The 21,246-nt window shown below is 28.8% G+C and overlaps 2 protein-coding genes across 2 annotated transcripts; both read left to right on the top strand.

Moving 5' to 3' along the window:
• The first annotated feature begins 4,162 nt into the window (after positions 1–4,162).
• Positions 4,163–6,208, top strand: LOC101209289. The gene is made up of 4 exons (XM_004143257.3): positions 4,163–4,543; positions 4,693–4,806; positions 5,512–5,592; positions 5,704–6,208. Exons 1-4 carry the CDS (start codon positions 4,316–4,318, stop codon positions 5,776–5,778), a joined length of 498 nt encoding a protein of 165 aa, XP_004143305.1. The 5' UTR covers positions 4,163–4,315; the 3' UTR covers positions 5,779–6,208.
• A 10,372-nt stretch (positions 6,209–16,580) lies between these two features.
• On the top strand, positions 16,581–19,652 carry LOC101207103. The gene is made up of 3 exons (XM_031888284.1): positions 16,581–17,692; positions 18,283–18,478; positions 18,799–19,652. Exons 1-3 carry the CDS (start codon positions 16,898–16,900, stop codon positions 19,323–19,325), a joined length of 1,518 nt encoding a protein of 505 aa, XP_031744144.1. The 5' UTR covers positions 16,581–16,897; the 3' UTR covers positions 19,326–19,652.
• Positions 19,653–21,246: the final 1,594 nt, after the last annotated feature.

Genomic DNA, 21,246 nt, shown 5'->3' with positions numbered 1-21,246 from the left:
GAAGGTAAGAGGTGAAAAGTCGATTCTGTCCTGCTGCCTTCCCCCCCGCCGCCGTGGCTCTTCGCCTTACAACTGCCCGCGCTGCCACTCAATCTCTCTCCACCTTACATTTCTACAAATTAACATTTTTTCTTTTAATTTTAATTATTAATTTTTTCTCATAAGTAGATTTTAAAATGAAAATTTCATAGTAAATATTTCTTTACAAATATAACAGATTTTAGAATTTATAATTATAGATACAAATGCACCCACATCACACTACATAATAATAAACACACTAAAAAATGTTAAAAAATATTTCGATATTTCATATATACTCTAATAACATTTGTAACAATAAAAAATGGTGACAATTTTCACATAAATTTTTTTGTAATGTAAATATGTGAATTTAAAAATTGTATAAAAAAAATTAGAGTTAAAAAATATGTTAGTGTTTTATATTAGATAATGTTTTTTTCCCTTTTTAAAAGAATTATCTTCATTTTAAAAAATCATTAGAATTTAGGAAGAAAAATCAAATTATCTTTCATTTAGGAAATCATTCAAATTTAAGAAGAAATTTGATATTTTAAAAAAATAAGATTATTGATATTTTGAATAAAGACCATTTTTAGTTGTAATAAGCAATAATCGAACTCCTAATCGGATAGTTTTGCAAAACTAAAGTATTATTTAATATATATTATAATCTTACGCTTCAAAAATAATATTAAATTACAAAAAATGATAATGTAAGGAAGCGTCTACTCCTTTTTTAATGAATCCGTCCCTAGATGTCTATTAAACAATTGATAAAATTGTTAAAAATATTTTGTTCATAGTTAGAAGATATCATACCATTAGTGAGTAATATAGTTTTTGTTGATTAAAGTTGAAAAGTGTCAAACTATTTTTTACCCAAAATAAGAATCAACCACTTTAATTACTACTTTCTTAATTCAAAACCTAATGAGTAAACACTAATTAATATTATTTATTACCTCGTGGATACTCAAAACGACACGTTGATGATGTAGGGATGAGTTTTTAAAGTAATTTAACCAAACTATATATATTCCCGAAATAAGTATTTTTTAAATCCATTTGGGGCCATATTAATTAAATTCAAATTATGCTTAAACCTTTACATCATTTTGTTACTTTAACAGATAATTATATTCTCCCTAATACGTACTTAAACATTAAAAGCATTGGATCTAATTCCATCATTATGGGATAAATTTTCAAATTACTTAAAAGTTTCAAATCATTACTTTTGTTTTGAAAATAAAGAAAATGAAAACTCAGTATTTGAATACAATTTCCTTGTCTTTTGAACACTCCACCCATTGATGCTCTTCACTTTGTCATATTGTTGATTAATTCAAAAAGATGATATGAAGACAATAAATTAGAAGGCATGCTAGTTTAATTACTAGTTTTGAATTAGACTTAATTAGTGCAAAACTTTTATAATGAAGTTTGATATTGATATGAAAACAATGAATTATTTATTTGGTTGAGTAAAACGTTACGTTTTACGAGGGTATGGTTTAAAATAAAGTTCTTATTTATATATATCTTTTTTTATTTTCATAGTATTATCTTATCAGTGAATTTAGATTAAAAAAAAAGTTTAAATCGAGTAATGACAAAAGGAAATAAAATTTGAAATTACGACATATATAACTAGCTAAGACCACGCGATAGATTAAGGGAAAATAATTAAACCTTTGAGACTAACTCCCTATTAAGGATCAAGGCTAGCCCCCAACTCCTCGCTCTCGAAGGTCAAGGAACTTAGTTGACCCAATGGACTTGTGAACTTGATTTTCACCTTGATCTTCCATGGGCTTGTACTCAAATCTAGGAATTTCATATAGTATCAAATCATGTCATCAGATAACTAAATTTCGAAAATGAATAAGAAAAGCTTAATTAGGTTAACATTCTCTATATAAATATATAACATTATAGTTTGGATCTTACTCTCAAAGCTCCTAACTTTCACATTACTTTAATTACTCTCTAATTTTAGCATCAGATTGTATGTGGCAAACACTATTTTGTTGTGCAAGTTTTTGCTTTTGAGGCAACATATTGTTCTCCTTTTCAAACAAATCCACTTCTAGTGTCAAGTGAAATTAAGATATTTTTCCTCTTATCTAAATTATTCATCATAATCATATCTATTAAGAACTTTAGTCATGTTAATACTTATTAATCATTTTAATTTGGAAAAAAAAAAAAAAACAATGAACATTCTTAAAGTTAACAAAAGAAATGCTTCACTAATTTTGTTTTTATATCAAGTAACTATGTATAGCTAGTAAGTAAAAGCATCAATTATATATATACACTAAAGTTTTCTATAGAAAGATACAAAAATAGGAAGAAACACTAAATTTGATTAGCAATTAGACCATTATTGACCATGTTCTTTTTTGTTAATCATTGTTTCCTATTATGTATATATATATCATAAACTTTAATGATAAAATGTTTGACTTGCATCATATATATTTAACCAAATATCAACTACTTATCATTTTTGTTTAATTACTTTGAATTTCATAACTCAACACATATAATAAATAAGTAAAAAATTAATGTCTATTACTATTATTTGAGTTAAGACTATTGTATTTTGAATATATCAACCAAATATTATAATATTTTGGATGACATAGAAATTAGAGTTTGGATAAAAGTCATTTAACTAAAAACATTGGATATATACATCATTGAAATAGAAATTATGGACCAAATTGATAGTGAAAAGACGAGAAATCATTTTCCACAAATATATCCAAAAAAACATTTAAATCAATTTTAGATTGAACCTATCCTTAACGTTCTTTAAATATATCAAATATCCACTCATATTACTATTTTAAAAATAGTCCTTTAAATATAAATGATGAACGACGAAAGTAAATTTTAAATTTAAAAAAAAAAAAAGAGGAAGAAATCAAAATAACCCTTCACAAAACTTTATACTTTATTATAAAATTCTAGATAGAAAACCAATCTAAACAAAGTTTTATTGATATAAAAGTACATATCTTTAATCAAAATATTACAAATTTGTAAATTAGTTAAAAAGAAAAAAAAAAAACTATTTACACTTCTCACATGAAGAAAAAATGTAAATATTTTTTGTTGATCTTTTTATTTTTGACAAATTCTCTTAAAAAAATAGGAAAAAAAACTAGGATGATTAGAATAGAAGAATGAGTATTTTGGATTATATACAACATGGCACAAATCTTATCTCTAAATAAGGGTCAATAGAGTATGTTCAAATTCTCATATCCAAATAAAAAGAAAAATGTACAAAATTGTAATTTTGGTCATAAGAGAGTATATGATATTGATTGTAACATGACATAAACATACACATAAATGGTCCTAAATTGATGTATATAGTAACAAAGACAACTTTATAATAAAAGATTAAAAAAAGAATAATAAGACAAGGTCTTAAGGGAGTAAGATATGTAATGTGAGTTGTATGAACTATGAAGGATTCAACCTTCATATGATAGGATTTGAAGTTTGATGTGATACACATTTATTAAATTAACTAATTAAATGCAAATAGAAATTGTTTTTTTTTTCCCCCTCTTCTTTGGCCTCCAAAACAATAAAAAAAAAAAAAGGTGTGTTGTCCGGTGCTAACTTCAATCCAATGGTCAGAAATTGAAGATGTGGGGAAATAGCCGATTCTAAAAGCAAAACCAAAGAAAAAGGTTTATATACAATCACACTTTATATTTTCAACTTTTCTTTTTCAATTTTACGTTTCATTTCAATATTCATTTCAATTAATTCACCATATCAATAATATATTTTCAAAATTTGTAATAAATGTGAGACTAAATTTAAGAAATGGACAAATTAATTGCAAAAACCATCCTTACACTATTAGTTTAGATTATATGTTTACCTTTTTAATTTTTAAAATTAAACCCTTAAACTTATACAAATGTCTAGGTTTTAATTTGATAAGGTATGGGTGGAATTTTTAGAAATGGAGAGTTAATAGTTTAGTATTAGAAGTTAACATAAGTTTTTGCAATTTGGGGTTAAAAATATATATTAGAAAAGTGAAAAAATAAAAAATAAAAAATAAAAAATAAAAAAAAAAAAGGGGGAGAAAATGATATTATAACCCAATAGAAAAAGAAAGCTAAGAGAGCAATAGCCTAAGAAAGAAAAAGCAGAGGAAAGGAAACAGCGATTCATTCATTCAGTCATAGAAACAGAAACAAAAGGGGGGCGTTGGTTTCAAGAAAAATCAAAGATCAAGGACGAGAGAAAGAAAAAGATGCAGAGCGACCAGAATCCACCCCAGCAACTTCAAGCAATGTTAGAGAATTCTGCAAATTTGAGTTTCAGTAGTAAAGAAGACGATGAGATGTCCAAATCCGCGCTTGCGGCTTTCAGGGAAAAGGAAGAGGAGATCGATCGGATGAGGACTGAGCTTAACAACAAACTTCAACTTCGTCTCGGCCGTGTTCAGGAAGAATCCAGGCGTTTGTCTTCACTTCGCGAGGTCCTTCTAAACCCTAGTTCCTACTTCCTACTTCCTAATTCCTAATTCCTCTTCTTTCTTTTTCCATCTCTCTAACCAATTTCTGTTGGAATTTTCTTTCTGTGAGGAATTGTTACTAACTTTTACATCATTAATTGATGAACCAACAGGAACTTGAAGCCATAGGAGGAGATCCAATGAGAAAGGAAATTGGACAAATTCGTAAGAAAATTGATGCCCTAAACAAGGAATTGAAGCCTCTTGGAGTAACGTGCCAAAAGAAGGTTTGTTTTTGTTTTTTTTTTTAATTTTAAATTTATAAAATTACTCTTTTAAACAGTTTCTAAAATTATTTTTAATTGACTCTGTTGGGTTGGATTTTATATACAATTTGAGCATGTTCAGAAGATTTGTAAAGATTGTTTTTCATTTTTTCTTTTGGGAATTTGTAAAGATTAGAGAATCTTAGTATAAGGATCGAAGAAATCTAGATTCAACCATGATAACTGATCATAGAACCTCACTCATCTCCAAAAGAATCTTTTTCCTTTTACAAATTCAAGATTAGCTTGTTGGATAATCGAACCAATTATCATTTAAATAAGAAATATATATATATAAAAATCTATTTACAAAATATACCAAAATCTATCAAAAATTATTTATAAAAATTCAATTTATTTATGAATTTCTCTTTTAAATATCATGGTTAGATATTTTTAACCGAATGCATTTCTATCAAGTTTAGAAGAAAAAAAAAATAGAGAATTTCTTTGAAAATAAATCCATAAAAACTATATTTTGGAGGGAGGGGGAGGGGGGTAATTTGTATAAAAAAGTTTAGTATTTGACTAAAATTAAAATGAATATATATACTCTCAATTTAGGTTACATACTATAGCTATAACTGTAAGTCTATATAAGTATATATAAAGAAGGCATTGGATTTTTACAATAGTGTGTTATGGGTTGAAATTGTCGTGTAACAGGAGAAAGAGTACAAAGATGCCCTTGATTCTTTCAATGAAAAGAACAACGAAAAAGTACAGTTAATATCAAAACTAATGGAGGTTAGTTTCGTAAATTTCATATCAAAACCTTTTTTCTTTTCTTTTCTCAGTTTGTTTTTTTCTTAAATTTAAAATTTTGTGTTTTTCTTTCTTCTTTCTTTCTAATTTTAGATGGTTGGTGAAAGCGAAAAGCTGAGGCTAAAGAGGTTGGAAGAATTGAGTAAGCATGTGGATAACACTTCTTAAGTTAATTACTAAATTCAATCAATCAGTTTCTCTTAGTTTCCTTCGGTTTTATGTTGTTTTCTTTTTTTCTTAAAAAAAATGTTTGTATGGGTGTTTTTAATTTAACCAGGGTCTGTCATATGTTTTTTTTTTTTTTTTTCTTTTATAATTTCATTTTGGTTTAATTTTACTTTCACTAAACATTCATATTTTAGGATCATATTTATATATATGTATGTAGTGCTCTTAACCTTACAAATGTATCTTGTATCTAAACTTTTCACATTTAGAAGTCTAATGTTGCTGATGGAACTGAACTTTATTAGTGATAGTTACCCATGTAATATTGTTAGAGCTATATTTGTATTGAAGTCTATCCATGTTGTATTATTGATCGAATTATATATGTATTGAAGTATATAAGTAATTATCATGAGAAGACTATTGATCATTTGGACTTGTATTGTTTATTAGAGCTATTTGTCAATGGCTAACATAGGATTGTATTTATTGATATGATTATATATGTTTTGACTATCAATAGTTTTTAGAAATTATTGCATTCCTAATTAACTTTAGAGAATATTATATTTGTAATTATATTACAAACATAGTTTTCTTTTTAAGAATGATAAAAAAATTTAAATATAAGCATTTCGAAGCAAAAATCTACTAAAAGATAAAAGATTTACCACGTAATTTTGTATGACTTTTCTTATAAATACGTGCATAAAATTACAAATTTTATGTTGACTAATATTTCTATAAAAATTTCTAAAAATTGATTAATGAAGTATTTTCTTTACTTAAAAACTAAGTTATATTTCTTATTAGTGTGTATTTTCACAATAAAATTAGTAAAAGATATATAGATATTTATAAGAGATATAGACTATAGACATTTATCCTCAAAAGACTAAGGGCCTATTTAGATTGACTTAAAGAAAAAAAAAGTATTTTTTTTTTAAAAAACTCATTTTTATTTAAATAATTTAAAACCTATTTTAAATTGTCATCCAACACTTTAATTTTCTCTAAAATGACTTTGTTTTTAAAATTTAATGCTTAAAAATGAAATTTAAACATTGTCCTACCTTTATTCCCCTGATTTTTAGAAGATATTTTTGCTTTGTTTTTTTCCTTTTTGTCGTTGCAAAATGAGCCATTACCCATTTCAACGGTTAGAGAAAGATCTCCCTACTATTGCACAACAAAATTGAGGAAACAAAGAATTAATGTGAGAAAAAATCATGAACCATAGAAATTTTAATTTGTCAAAAAATTACTATGATCACAAAAAAAACTCCCTTTGATCTCAACTACAAGAAGAACGCTTATTGGCGTAATGATTTGAAATCGAAGGCATAGTCTTACTTTCAAATTCAATACCCTCCAAAAATTGTATATTCTAATCATATGATTATTTCTTTCCCAAATCCACACAATAACCTTCGGATTTCAATTGAAATGTTTGTTTGCTTGGAACATATCTTATGGTAGCAATTGCTCTGGATAAAAGCATTCACATAACTAAGTAGACTTTTGTTTACTCAAAGATCTCAAATACACTCTACCCTTTTCTTGATGATTAAGGTTACATGTCTATTTCACCAAACTTCTCTCCAACGTAGTGCATAACAACTAAAGTGAGCTTGATTTAATGACATTGATATAACATATTTGTAGAAATCTTAGTAAGAACTTTAATTTGAAAAAAAAAAAAAAAAAGAGTGAAAAGAAAGGGGAAATAGGAAATTGGACATAAGGTGGACAGCCTAAAAGTTTAGATTAAGGCGATGGCCTGATATGGATCCCACTAGAGAACTTAGATTGGGCCAAGCCCTTGAAAGGAACACCCCCACTTCCACTTCCCACTAACATTCCATTGCCCAACCCCTAACCTCCCATCCCTTTGATTCTTCCTCTTCTTCTTTTTAAACTTACAATTCATCCCTTTGAAGTTTCCAACAAACTCTCTCTCTCTCTCTCTCTCTCTCTCTCTCTTTTGTTTTGTTTTGTTTTGTTTTAAATATCTATCTCATTTATTTATTTAATAAATAGTATAGGGTTAGACTAATAAAGAAAGGTTAGGAAAATATATATTATTATGTGAGTTAGGGAAGGTTGGTGGCGGTTTGCCACGACACGTCTCTTTTATTTTAAGTCATTTGTCTTAAGATTCTCTTAAATGGAGAATTTCAAGTCCTAAACAACCTTTTAATTAATCAATTGTGTTGTGGTAAGTGAAATTTTAAATTCTATCTTAGATGGATGGATATGGATGTAAAGAAGTCACAATGTTTATGAAATATTTAAATCATCATATGCCTCATTATTACTTCATATGAAAATATTGTATTTATTTACTAAGAAAATTTGAAATTACTTATATTTTGAACTTAAATATTTGTAAACGTTGATAAAAAAAAAAAAAAAAAAAGAAGTTAGAATACATATTTTAGGAGGTGTAAGCAAAGAAAATCCATATAAAAAGTAAAAATAAAGAGTGAGAAGAGATGAAAATTAGTTTGGTGATAAGTAAGAAGTAAGAAGAAGAGGAATGAGAATATGAATAGATAGATATAAAGAAAGAGACAAGAACCGACAGAGCGCATCTCGGTCCCATAACTACGAAGGTTAGCAACAATATTACAACCCAAGGCCTACCATTCTGTCCCATAACTACAAATATGGTCAATCAAAGCCCAATTTTTGGACCAAATGCAAATAATAAAATTATATATATTCACATATTTATGGTCATGTTTTTCTCATATTCTTTAATACAATATAACATTTTTGCAAAAATCCATTTCCCATATCCTTTGATTTAGATTTGTGTGTATTTTTCTTTGTCATTTTGTTCTCCATTGTGTATTGCAATTGATGGCTAGGTGAAGAGAACCCCTTTCTCTTTGCAAATTATACTTTGTCTTTTCTTCTCCCTTTTCTCATTTAGATCTTTTATGTTTTTTTTTTATGTCTTTTTTCCTCTCAATTATTTTTCTTTTTCAAAAAAGGAGACCTCATTTTTGTATATATGAACAATATAGTGATATACCATCTCACATGCCTTGGCATCACATCTCCACTTTCCAAACATGGATTATTTTCACATCTATATCAACCTTTTTTGGGTAAAAAAAAAAAAAACTCAAACGACTTATGTGTGTGAAATCTTTTAAGATGTTGTAAATTCCTCTGCAAAAAAAAATGTGGTCAAGTTAAGGGAGAAAAACACATATATCTATACTAATTCATGGGGTGTTGTTGTATTTTGTAAAAGACTTTCTCAACACATAATTTTGTTGCACATTCGTCCATATTTCCATCTTCCACCGCGACAATATCATATAGTCACAAGCTTATGTTTTGATGTGACAGAAAAAAGCAAAGCGAACTTCATAAGTTTATTAATAAATATTAAGGAAGTTGAGATCATGAGAGAAGATATATGATTTAGTAAATTAATTTGATGTATAGAAATATTGGAATAGTTAGAGAAGGTTTACATATGAATAGAAGAAGAGAGAAAAAATAGAAAAGAGTGTGGCACTAAATTACATATAAAAGCATTGGGAATTTAGAATCCTATGTTTGGAGAAAGAAAGCGGAGGAGACAAATATCCGACCATTTCTGAAATCAGGATGCGTCTTTTCTATTATCCACGTGGACTTCTATCACTGGTTCATTACTCTACCACCTCCCTTGACGGTGCTTTCTCTCTTCTTCGTGCTATTTGCTTCCCATTCAATTCTTTTCATTATCACATTCACAACAATCTTCTCTATTTCTAACATTTTCTTTCATCACAAAATTCTAAACCAATTACAAACATAACTCCTCACTTCTCATAATTTATGTATCCACAAATTATTACTTCTCTTCATTATGAATGTAATTTTAAATTAATAATTTTACTTCTTTTTCTTTTTTGTTCATTTATTAATTGTATTCATGATTAAACGCTAAAACAAATTTAAGGTAGTACATGCACTTCCCCATATCATATTAATATTATGCATCCATTAATAATGATGAAGATTCCATATGTATATATATAACACTCATATCATTTATCAAAATAAATGAATATGAAAAGGGGAGTACTAATAAAATTAAAGAAAAAAGAAAAAAGAAAAAAGAGAAAAGGCAAAGGCAAAGGCATATTTGATTAATTAGCAAATGATGGGCAAAATCATAATTTATAAGCTTCTTCTACTTTTCCAAATTAAAGTAACTTTCCAAATTTAAAATTCCAAAGTAATCCATGGGGATAAAGTAAAAGGTACATGTGTTGGTTGTCAATAATCATAAGCAATGCTCTATTAAGAAACAAATATCAAACTTATTTGTGACCCTATTACTTTTAATTAAATAATTATATCAACTTAAACCTTATTTTTCTTTTAAGTACTGAAACTTATAATTGTATTGGGTTAATTGTAGTATGTGCTCTTCTCTTTCTTTCTCTCTCTCTCTGACTTGTTCCTTTAATAATACTAAAATGAGGATGGAAAATGGGATGTTAGAGGGTTATCCTGTTGGAATATTTACCAATTACACCAATATGCTTTTATAATTGAAAAGATTAATTATTTAATTAATATGGAATAATATAAATACATTAATGGTTATAGCCAAAGGCAACCCATGAACTGCCCAACCACTCTTTACCTACTACTCCAAGACTAACTCTTGCCTTTTCATGATTGGTCTTCGGCATTATTATTCATTACCCCAGAGAACTAGATTTAGTCACCATTCTTATGCTTTTATTAAATATTATTACAACATCCCTTACTTTACTGTTATCCAAAATTTCATAATTGTAACTAATCATAGAGTTAGAATTGTGATAATTGTATCATGTAACACTTCCTTCTTATGTCAAAATCAGCATCTTACATTTTGTATCAACCAAAACATTTGTTTGTAGTTCCAATAAAATTAAATGTTTAATTCTACGAGTTAAAAATTAAGATGTGTTACTTTTAGTACTCAACTCTCTTCAATGAATTAAAAGAAAACGATATATGTGAAGAGAACAATAATATATAGTTAGCAATCATTTCGATTCTCATCATTTTAAGTCCAATTGATCATTATTTAAACAAAATAGTGTATAGTTTCTTTTTTATATACTTGAGGCCAAATATCACGATAGGTATGGTATGGTATGTTTTTCTTGTTCCAAAAGAAATAGAAAAGCAACTAAAAAATGATTGTAAATGGCAAAATTGCTTTATAAATAGATACTCTATCAACGTTTATGATTAATAAAATATAAAATTTATTATATTTTAATTTATTTTACGATATTCTAAAACAACTCAAAATAATTCAAAATTCAATCTTTTTGTCAAAATGTTTATTTTTATTATTGAAATTTATGTTTTTTCTTTTGATTCTTAGTTTCTATAATAAGTATAATGAGTAGAAATTTTATAAATAATAATTAAGTATGTAACAACATTTTTTTTTTGTAAATATAGAAAAATCTATACATGATAGGTCAATGTTTGTAACATGATTGATAGACTTTGACAAATTTTACTATATTTGTAGTTTTTTAAAAATATTATTATATGTAATAGTATTTTGAATATAACCATTAAATTTGTAATTATCTTTACTTTTTAAGATTTATACTTATTAAAAAAACCAATAATCATCTTTTAGTCATTAACATTAATTAATTTAAAATAATTATTAAATAAAAATTTAAATTTAGTGATGAAAATCAGTGAAACAATATTTTCTACCATTGGTCATTTATTTATATTAGTTAATAAAAAGTAATAATTAAAATACAAGTAAAATTTTGTGGAAAAAAAATTAAAAGGGTAAATCTTGAATTTTAATTACCAAATAAATTATTTTAAATGTCAACCAAATTATGAACATCAAAATGAGCTTTGTACTTAATATTTAAGCTTTCTACACTCAAAGGTTGAAGGTTGATATATAAATTGAAACAAAACTTAAAATTTAGAAAGTATATAGAATTTTGATATAGAATTGACCAAAGTTTGATGAGCAAACTTTATTGATCTCAAAAGAGGAAGAAAAAACATTGCAATAAGAAAGAAAAGGTTGAATGAAATGAAGGGTGTAAAAGTAAAAAGCATGATGATGGTTGAAGGGCCTATTTGCAATTTTAATAATTGAATAGAGAGAGAGAGAGAGAGAGAGATGTTGTTGAGTCGACAAAAAGAACACATTAAATCAAAATCTCTATTTTGCACCCTAAACCCTCACCCCCACACCTCTTTCCTTTTCATTTCTTTAAGCCTTACTTTAAATAGAAATCTACAAAAGTAAACAAAATATACATAACCTCACTTTTTCCTCATCACTCCCAACCCTTATCATATCGCTCATTCCTCCTCCACAATAAACCTTATAACTTTAATTTTTATTCTAAACCCTTCATTTCATCTTTACATCTTAATTTATTCATTTCATCATCATTTTATGTTTAAAATAAAATAAGATCGCATAGTCCCTATCATTTAAATAGTTTTATATGTATAATTATTGATATTGAAACTATAATACATTAAGGTTGGTGATGACACAATACCTTTTGGATTGTTAATATTCTTAGTTGTTTGCTAGAGTGCCCTTACAAACTTGATTATTGGCATAGTAATCCTTAGACATCTCATTTCTCATTACTAAATTTTACCTTGCTATTTATTGCTTTTGAAAAATTGAAAATAACTAAGATAATAATTAGAGTGTAACGATGGTTTGATCCATCATCTTCAAAATCACATTAATATTTTATACCTTATTACTAAATAATTTATAGTAAACAAACAATAGAATTGTATATAAAAAGAAAAGGTTTGTAAGGCAACAGAATTGAAGGAGTGAGTATAGTAGATAGCAAAAGAAAAGTTAGTCCCCTGCTCTCTTTGGTTGGTAGAGTGATAGAAGTTGAAGTTGAAGTTGAAAGAGGGAGGGGGAGGTTACAAAATCCCAAGAAACAAAAGTGTAAAAAAGAAATATGACGGCCCCACAAAATCTCATGGTTCTAGCTGTGTTCCTCTTCTTTTCTTTTCAAAAATAAAAAATAAACAAACAAAATGATTGACCACACACAACATTTCAATTTTTCTTATGTCAGTTTCACCCCCTTCATTTTTTATTTTAATGGAAGAAATTTGGTATATATTTATTTATTTATTTTTGTAATTTTCCTCTCTCTCTCTCTCTGGATTGAAAAAAAGGGAATTTAAAAGGTTGTTTATAGAAAAACGAAAACTTAAAAGGAAGAAAAGAAAAGAAAAGAAAATGAAAATGGAGAGTTTGAATTAAAGGTGAAAGAGTAGTAGTGGTAGTGGGATTGGAAATGGAGTGAGAGTTATGCTATGTAGGCCGGGAAGGAGGATTAGGTGTGTAAAAAAAAAGGGGGAGAGAAAAGGCAGAAACGTCAAAGGACTCTGCATGGACAGGCACGCGTGTTTTTCCCCCCCCCCCTAAAAAGTTGTTTTTATTTTTTCCCTTTCCCTAAACTCCCTTCAATTTCAAATATTCTCTTCTCTTCTTACCCCTTTGCCTCCAAAATTTCAACTCTCTCTCTCTCTCTTCTTTCAATTTTGTATTACTATTATCAAACTATTTGATTCCCATTCATCACGTTTCTTAATTAAACACATGACCGTCTCTGCTCCTGCCCCTCCATATGATCAGAATAAGAACAAATGATAGCAGTAAAACCATAACAATCAGATGTGATTATAATTTAAAAGGAAGGAATGAATTTGAGTTGCGATTAAACATATTTTATTGGTAAAGGTGGCTAAATGTTTAATGAAAATTAGGGAACGTGGGATTTAATTTGTTCCATGTGGACGTAAGGGATTAAGTATGAGATGCGAGTGATGAAAATGGAGGGTGGAGATTTAATTAGAGGAAGGGCACCGTCGTTTGAAATGGTCAAAAATGAGAGAGAGAGAGAGAGATAAGGTCAAAAGGAGATCCGGCTGCCGTTTTGTCGGGTGGCGGTGCGTTTGGGTATGTACTATCAAACACCTTCCCAATTTCCCATTCTTTCTCCTCTCTTTGTCCTTTTCCTTTTTACTTCTTCACTTCTTCTCCTCTTTCTTTTCATCTTTGCTAAACTTAATATATATATATATATATGCTAATTAAATTGGTTGCTAACTTAGAAAATAAAATTTGAATGAATAGAGATTTGATTAGTACTCCATGGTTATTATATTAATTAGCAACAATGCAGTAGTCTCATGTTTATTGTGTCTATTTATTTATATTAGTAGTGTAGTATAGGGCAATAGAGATGTTTGTTTGCAGCTATACGGGGCAATGACTAAAGAAATGGTATTTACCTTTTTGCCTCTTTTTCTCTGTCGTTTTACAAAAATATCAAAGCCCTTTAACTTTAATTAAAAAGTTTTGTTAAGTTTTTGCCTTTTCTGGTACATGTGCTTACCTAGTCCATCTACTTATAATATAAAACCTAACAATATGTTTCGATAACCAACACCACTTAACATAATACTCAAAAACAAAAGGACCAACTTGACATATATATTATATGCATATATTTTGCTCTAATATAAATGCAATTAATTAATTAATTAATGTAGAAAAAAATAGAAAGTATATCCAAAATATTTTGGGTATTCGAATTTGGAGTAGAGAAATCACAGAGAATGGTAGGGGTACAGCTGTAAAGAAGAACTTTAGGAGGTACTCAACTGCAAATATGTCCTTCAATATTACCATTTCATTAATTAACAGCCCACGTGTCCCTCCTCCCCCCCTCCTCCTTTTCCTTCCCTTTTCCTTTTTCCTTTTAAAATATCCCATTAATTCTTCTTCTTATTATTATTATTCTTACAATTTATTTTATTTTTGTTTATAAAAATTTAGTTATAAATAAACCTTACCTTAATTACTTACACTTGGTGTGTATTTTTTTTTAGCTTGTAAAAAAGATTGATATAAATATGAAGTTGGAAAAGTTTAAATTTTCATTCCTCACTTCTATTTTAGGAAAAATAAAATAATATAAAAAGGAAACAAAGGTTTAATTTTATTTATTTGTTCAATGATTTATTCACCCAAACTCCATCCAAATTTTGCAATATACTAATGTTTACCTTTATTGCTATCAATAAACTAATATAAACACCAAATAAACAAAGGTTGAATTATACAAAAGTACTCTTTTCATTCTAGAAAAAAAATGAATTATTTTCATGCTCCCAACTTTTGGAAAGTTTTTTTTCATTCCTAAACTGTTTTTTTTAAATATTATTTCAATAAAGAGTATTTTGTGAAGTTTTTCTATGATAAAATTAGTGTTAGAAATTAATACTCACTTGCTTAATTTAAAAAATAAGTCATTTTAAACCAAAAAAAGGAACATCGTTTGAAGTTTGAAGTGTATTTTAAACAAATACAAGCCCTTCTTAATCATTTATATCTTAACTATCATTTTTTGCTTCTTGTTTGGAGTAAAAAGATAATATATTGTTTCAAATAATTTCAAAATTAAATCGGTAAAAATAAAGCATTTTTTAGTCAATAAATAGACATAATCAAAACGAATCAAATAAAATGACTAATATAAGATAAGGATTGAATGGTAGATAAATTCAATTTGTTTAGTAATTGTTGTATAATGTTGAGTATACATATATAATTAATCTAGGGTGGGTGTTCAATTTTAGAATGAAGTGTGAAAAATAAAGAAGAAAAAGGAAAGGAAAGAAGGGAGGAATTGAAAAGATGGTGTAAATTCAAGTTATGAAATGAATAATAATGAGTGAAGGTATGTGGAAAGTGCACCAATTTTTGAGCGTAGGCAATGGCTTTGGGGTCACCAATCCTGTGAGTGAGTACTCAATGCCACTGCTTTCCTTTCCTTTCCTTTTCAATCCTTTCTATCTTTACTATTACATAGTATGGTTTATCCGACAATGAAACACAAAGTTCACCTATTATTCTCAATTGGCTACAAAAGCCTTAAGACTTTAATTAACTTCAATTATAAAGTATTTGACATGATATTTGTCAAACAAAATACAACTCTTCAAATTTTTAAATTTACATAAGCTCTAAAAGTTACTTTTAAAAGGGTATAAATCATTTTTTTCCAACTTAGTTTCAAAAAGTTTGGTAAATTCTCATTTTCATGGAACACTTTGGATCTTTGTTGCTTTTCTAAAATTCAGCCTTTCCTCCTTCTCCATAAAACCAATTAATTCCATTCTAAAACTACCTTTTCCCAATGCTCTTTCACTTCATAGTATTTTACAACTTTATAGAAGTCAACCACTATTTATCAATTAGCCTTCGAATTCTATTTAATTTTTGTAATTTAAGATGCAATAAATGTTTTTTGTTTGTTTGTTTTGCCCTTTCATATTCCTCTGCATATACCATGCAAACTAAACTAATTTTTACTAAATGGAAAATACTAAAATCGTCTTTGATAATATGTATCGAGGTATATTCTTTTTAAATAAAATTGAGATGAAAAAAAAGTTAGACCCTTAATTCTTCGTTGCTGGAATGTTGGGTTAAAATTTGGGAGGAGAGAGCACAGAAGAAAGGAGAGATGCAATTATCATATCTAAGTTTGTGACAAAAAATTAGTATTAATTAGGTTTTGTATTTTTGGTGTGACAATCACTATGTTTTATATTATGTTAATTTGCAAATGCATGGAATCTTTATTACACAGCATTACATTTCCATATATATATAGATATAAAATTGGTGTGTTTTTCTTATAATCAAATCCGTATTACATTACACACAACTCTGCAATTCTTTATTCATTTTTGGACAAATTTCTCTTACCCTGTTTTGTAGTTGTTTTGTTTTTTCCACTTGTGACTCTCTCGCCTTTGCCTCGATTTTCTGACTCTTTCTTTTTTTAAAATCCCTCAACTCTTCTCTTCCTCTGCATTTCTCCTTCTTCTCCATTTTCTCCTTCATTCATTCTTCCACTGCAGTTGAAACCTCTTCAACTTCACTCCCTTTTCATGCTTCTCAATTTCATTTTCATCTGAACATCAAATCTCTGCGCTTCTTGGATTCTGTTTCATTGATTCTTTGTTTCTTTGTTTCTTTGTTTCTTTGTTTCTTTGTTTGATGATGGCTCAAAAGCATTTGCACGAGTTATTGGAACAGGATCAAGAGCCTTTTCATTTGAACACCTACATTGCCGAGAAACGGGTTAATCTCAAAAGGGTTTCGCCTAAAACCCATTTGCAAGTTAAGAAACGAAAACCCATCTCCACCAATTCAATTTTCCCGGGAAATTTCTGTAGAAATGCTTGTTTTACGTCCTTCCACCCTTCGCCGGACTTTAGGAAATCTCCGTTATTTGAGTTTCGTTCTCCCGCGAGAAATAGCCCTTGCAAGAGCCCTAATGCTATCTTCCTTCATATCCCTGCTAGAACCGCTGGTTTGCTTCTTGAAGCTGCTCTCAAGATTCACAAACAGAAATCGTCTTCCAAAACTAAAAAATCCCAGATTAAGAATCAAGGGTTTGCGCGATTTGGGTCTGTTTTAAAGAGGTTAACTCTTCGTAATCGGAATAATAACCGTGAAACTGAAGCTTGTGGTAGTGGGACGGATTTAGCGTCATTTGGGCAAAGAAAAAGCTCCATTCGAAGGCAAACAGTGCAGGGTGAGACAAGTTCCAACAATGGAAGGTCTAGCTATGGCTTCTGGTCTGAAACCAACGAAGAAGGAGGATCAATGGATTTAGGAACATCGTGTAGTAGCCAATCTGAGGATTCAGAGGAGACTTCCGTGGCTTATTTTGGAGAAGATTACTGCGAAAGTCCTTTCCGGTTTGTTCTTCAGCGTAGCCCATCCTTCGGTTGCCGGACGCCGGATTTTCTCTCTCCGGCGGCCTCTCCTTGTGGCCGTAACAAAGAGGTTTGTCAAAATCATCATCTGTAATTTGAAATTTTACTCTGTTTTTAGGAATTCTGATTCCATTTCAGGAGGGAGGGTAAATGTGACATTTTTGAACATTGACATTAAATGCTCTGAGTGTTGTTGATAGTACTTGTGAGCATATCTCTGCAATTTAGATCGTTTTCTCTTTTTTCACTTGCTCTGAGGACTGGTTGGGAAACTATTTGCTTAAAACAGACAAAAATCACTTTCTTTTTTGCTCTTTATTTTGCAGTATTGCCTTACTTTCTTCCTTTTTGGAACACAGTAAAAATAGCTTTTATAGTACTAGTCTCTGATCAATTCTTTTGAACTTTTCTTTGATCAAAACTGATTACCCTTCATGTTCATTAGTTTTTATTAGATGAAATTCACTAATGATACCTTCAAAGTTCATTTGGATGTTTGACAATTTGATTAGCTTATTGGGGTCTGATGCAGTACTGAGCACTCAATTGACAAAATTAGGCTGATATCAATTAAATTCTCTTTCAAGTAAAGAATCTGGATTTTATGTTGTAGAGTACCCATCATCCTGATTTTTGACTTTTGTTTGAATGTTATTACAGGACATAGTCGTTGCAGAAAGCTTGAATAAATTTCAAGTAGAAGAAGATGAAGAAGATAAGGAACAATGTAGTCCTGTGTCTGTATTGGATGCTCCTTTCGACGATAGCTACGATGAAGGGCATGGCGACCGGGAGAGGGATGGCGATGGAGACGCAGAAGACTATGATATGGAATGCAGCTATGCAACTGTGCAAAGTAAGTAGCTTTGGTTTAGTATTTAAAACACTGTTAAGGCATCAATTCTCTGGTCCCTTGTCATTCAAAATCAACTCTGTATGTAATGGGAGATTAGAAGTCTAGAATTAAAATCTGTTATGTTCTTCAGTTTCATGTTTGGATTCGATGAGAATTGGGATATTCTTTTGTCAACTAAAAGAAAACTTTCATAGTCAGTGAAGTTGATTAGTTAGTCGTATGATTTGCAGTTCTTCAAGTAACTCATTTCAAATTTAGAGCTCATCAGTTCTATCATTTCATTCTATAAATAACTGATTTCCATTTTACATATACGTTAGGAACAAAGCAGCAACTATTAAACAAGCTTCGGAGGTTCGAGAGACTTGCAGACTTGGACCCAATTGAACTTGAGAAAATAATGCTAGAGGAAGAACAAGACGAGAACAATTACAACTATTTTGATAATGGGGAGTGTGAGTACTACAATGAGTCAGTTCAATGGGATAACGAAAATGACATTGAATGGTTTGTGGAAGAGGTCGCGAGCGATGCAAACTTCTGTAAATCCAAACAATTTCTTCCTCAAGACATGAGGAAACTTGTTGCCGATCTCGTTGCCGAAGAAGAGGCAGATAGAAGCAGTGACAATACAAGAGAAGAGGTGATTCAAAGAGTTTGCAATAGGTTGGAGCTGTGGAAGGAGGTGGAATTCAACACCATTGACATGATGGTGGAAGAAGATTTGAGGAAGGAGGTTGGTGAGTGGAAGGAAAACCAAGAGCAGAGAGTAGAAGCAGCCACTGATTTGGAGCTTGCAATCTTCAGCCTGTTGGTGGAGGAATTGGCAGTTGAACTTGCTTGTTGAGTTGGGTAAAGTTTAGGGGAAATACAACAAGTTTCAATTAGTTAAATTAATCTTGCTCTAGGTTTCCTTTCACAAAATATTAATCAAATTGGTAAAACTGAAACTATAGTATAGTATATGAACTATGTATATGAATATGAGACTATATGAAATCCATGTATGTAGCAAAGAGGTTGATCTAGGAATCTTTGCTCAATGGACATGTATATTATAAATGCCTTTCACATCTAACCACTTCATTTAATTTATCATACGAGTTTCCAAAAGTACAGACAGTTTGAAAAAAAAAAGAATTAAAGAAATTGAAGGTGTGTTTGGTTGATTCAATTTCGTAATTTTGTATGGTGTTCTAATCTTAGAATATTTATTTGTTTATCTGAAATGATAGGTTCAATTGAAAGATGATGAGAAAGTCAAAGAAAAAAGAATGGTGTGCATAAGGTTTCATGTTAAATTAAATTTAAAGACACCAACTTTTAAAGTGATTTGAACAAAGAAAAGCAATCACATGTTATCTAGCAATTAAAGTAGTAAGTAGGTACTAGGATGAGAATCAAAAGTTAGCAATAAAGAACCTTTTTCAACTAAAAGTTCTAAACATATCAAGAGGGCTTCAAATGCAAGTTGGTCAACCCATCAAATGCAAGCTCACACAGTTATAGACTTAATTGTAAAAAACAAATCATTTCATATGGGAACCTTACAATTCAAAATTCTTGATTCACATATTGGTTTTGTAAAAAAATAAATTAAAAGTTATTGTTCACGTAGATTTTTGGAGAAACGTGTTCCATAGAGGTGTGTTTATGTTTATTTATTCAAATATAGTTTGATATTCAAATATTTGGTTATGTGATTTTGAATGTGTGTTTGATTTGATGAAGTGGAACAATCTTCTTGAAGTTAAAGTTGTTAAAAAAATGTGTATCTTAAAAAATAACTTAGTATTCAAGAATTTAGGAAGATTTACTATTGTTGAGAAATTTCTCTTTAGCTTTCCTAAAGTCTCAATTTTTCGAATCTCTCAAATGAATGAAAAAACATATATTTATGTAGTTCTCACGTGAGTTTTGTGTGGACATGGACTTGGTCGTTCATAAACTTGGCATTTGGACCCAATTTATTGGGTCTTGAGATAGGTTTGTCTTTAGGTCAAATTAATCTCATTTTTTGGATTCAAATGAGTATGAACTCAAATATTAATATCAAATTAGCTTATTCGATTCAATGGTCATGACAAAATATGCGTCACCATTATGATTTGCCAACTTTTGTCACAAATTTCAATTTGGGACATAGGTTAGCTTTCAGTTTGCCCCATATTTAATTATTTGTAGTTTTGTTATTAATTTTAGAAATAACATGTCAGTTTGGGATAACCTTCAAATTTTTCCTACAAAAGTTTCATCTATTTATCTAACAATTTATTACTTAATCAAATTTTTATTTTTAAAAAACTTTATTAGTTTTGGGTTTAGTTTTCATTTAATCCATAGGTTTCAAAATAATCTTACTTTTAAGTTTTAAATTTTATTTGAGTTTGATTATGATATTTTAAGATTTATACTTTCAACTTAGTCAATTTTTCATTAAATGTTTAATGTCTATTAGTTAATTTAAAACTATGATTAATTAAATTTTACTAATTTTTTTGATGAGAATAAAATTTAATTATATAATCTGACTTCATATTTCATTCTTAATTAACGCTCAAGACTAAGGGTGATTATTTAGAGAAAATTTGAGATTAAAAGGGTAAGGTTTTGTGAATTTTTGGGGCTAAATAAAACAAAAAGAGTCACAGATTCCTGTTTTTATTCCTAAAATCATAAAACAAAGAAAATTGGTATTAGAATACCATTTTTAGAGAAGAAAAAAAATTATTTGTTATTAAAGAAGAATTGAATTATGATGTCTTATC

The sequence above is a fragment of the Cucumis sativus genome, chromosome 6, assembly GCF_000004075.3.
Source record: "Cucumis sativus cultivar 9930 chromosome 6, Cucumber_9930_V3, whole genome shotgun sequence".
NCBI classification, from domain to species: domain Eukaryota; kingdom Viridiplantae; phylum Streptophyta; class Magnoliopsida; order Cucurbitales; family Cucurbitaceae; genus Cucumis; species Cucumis sativus.
This window is presented reverse-complemented; position numbering and strand designations above follow the sequence as displayed.

Coding starts and splice junctions, on each gene's coding strand:
- LOC101209289 (XM_004143257.3), top strand. CDS start 4,316: ATGCAGAGCGACCAGAATCCACCCCAGCAACTTCAAGCAATGTTAGAG. Junction 4,544..4,692: donor GTTTGTCTTCACTTCGCGAG/GTCCTTCTAAAC, acceptor ATGAACCAACAG/GAACTTGAAGCCATAGGAGG. Junction 5,593..5,703: donor TAATATCAAAACTAATGGAG/GTTAGTTTCGTA, acceptor TTCTAATTTTAG/ATGGTTGGTGAAAGCGAAAA.
- LOC101207103 (XM_031888284.1), top strand. CDS start 16,898: ATGATGGCTCAAAAGCATTTGCACGAGTTATTGGAACAGGATCAAGAG. Junction 17,693..18,282: donor CTTGTGGCCGTAACAAAGAG/GTTTGTCAAAAT, acceptor ATGTTATTACAG/GACATAGTCGTTGCAGAAAG. Junction 18,479..18,798: donor CAGCTATGCAACTGTGCAAA/GTAAGTAGCTTT, acceptor CATATACGTTAG/GAACAAAGCAGCAACTATTA.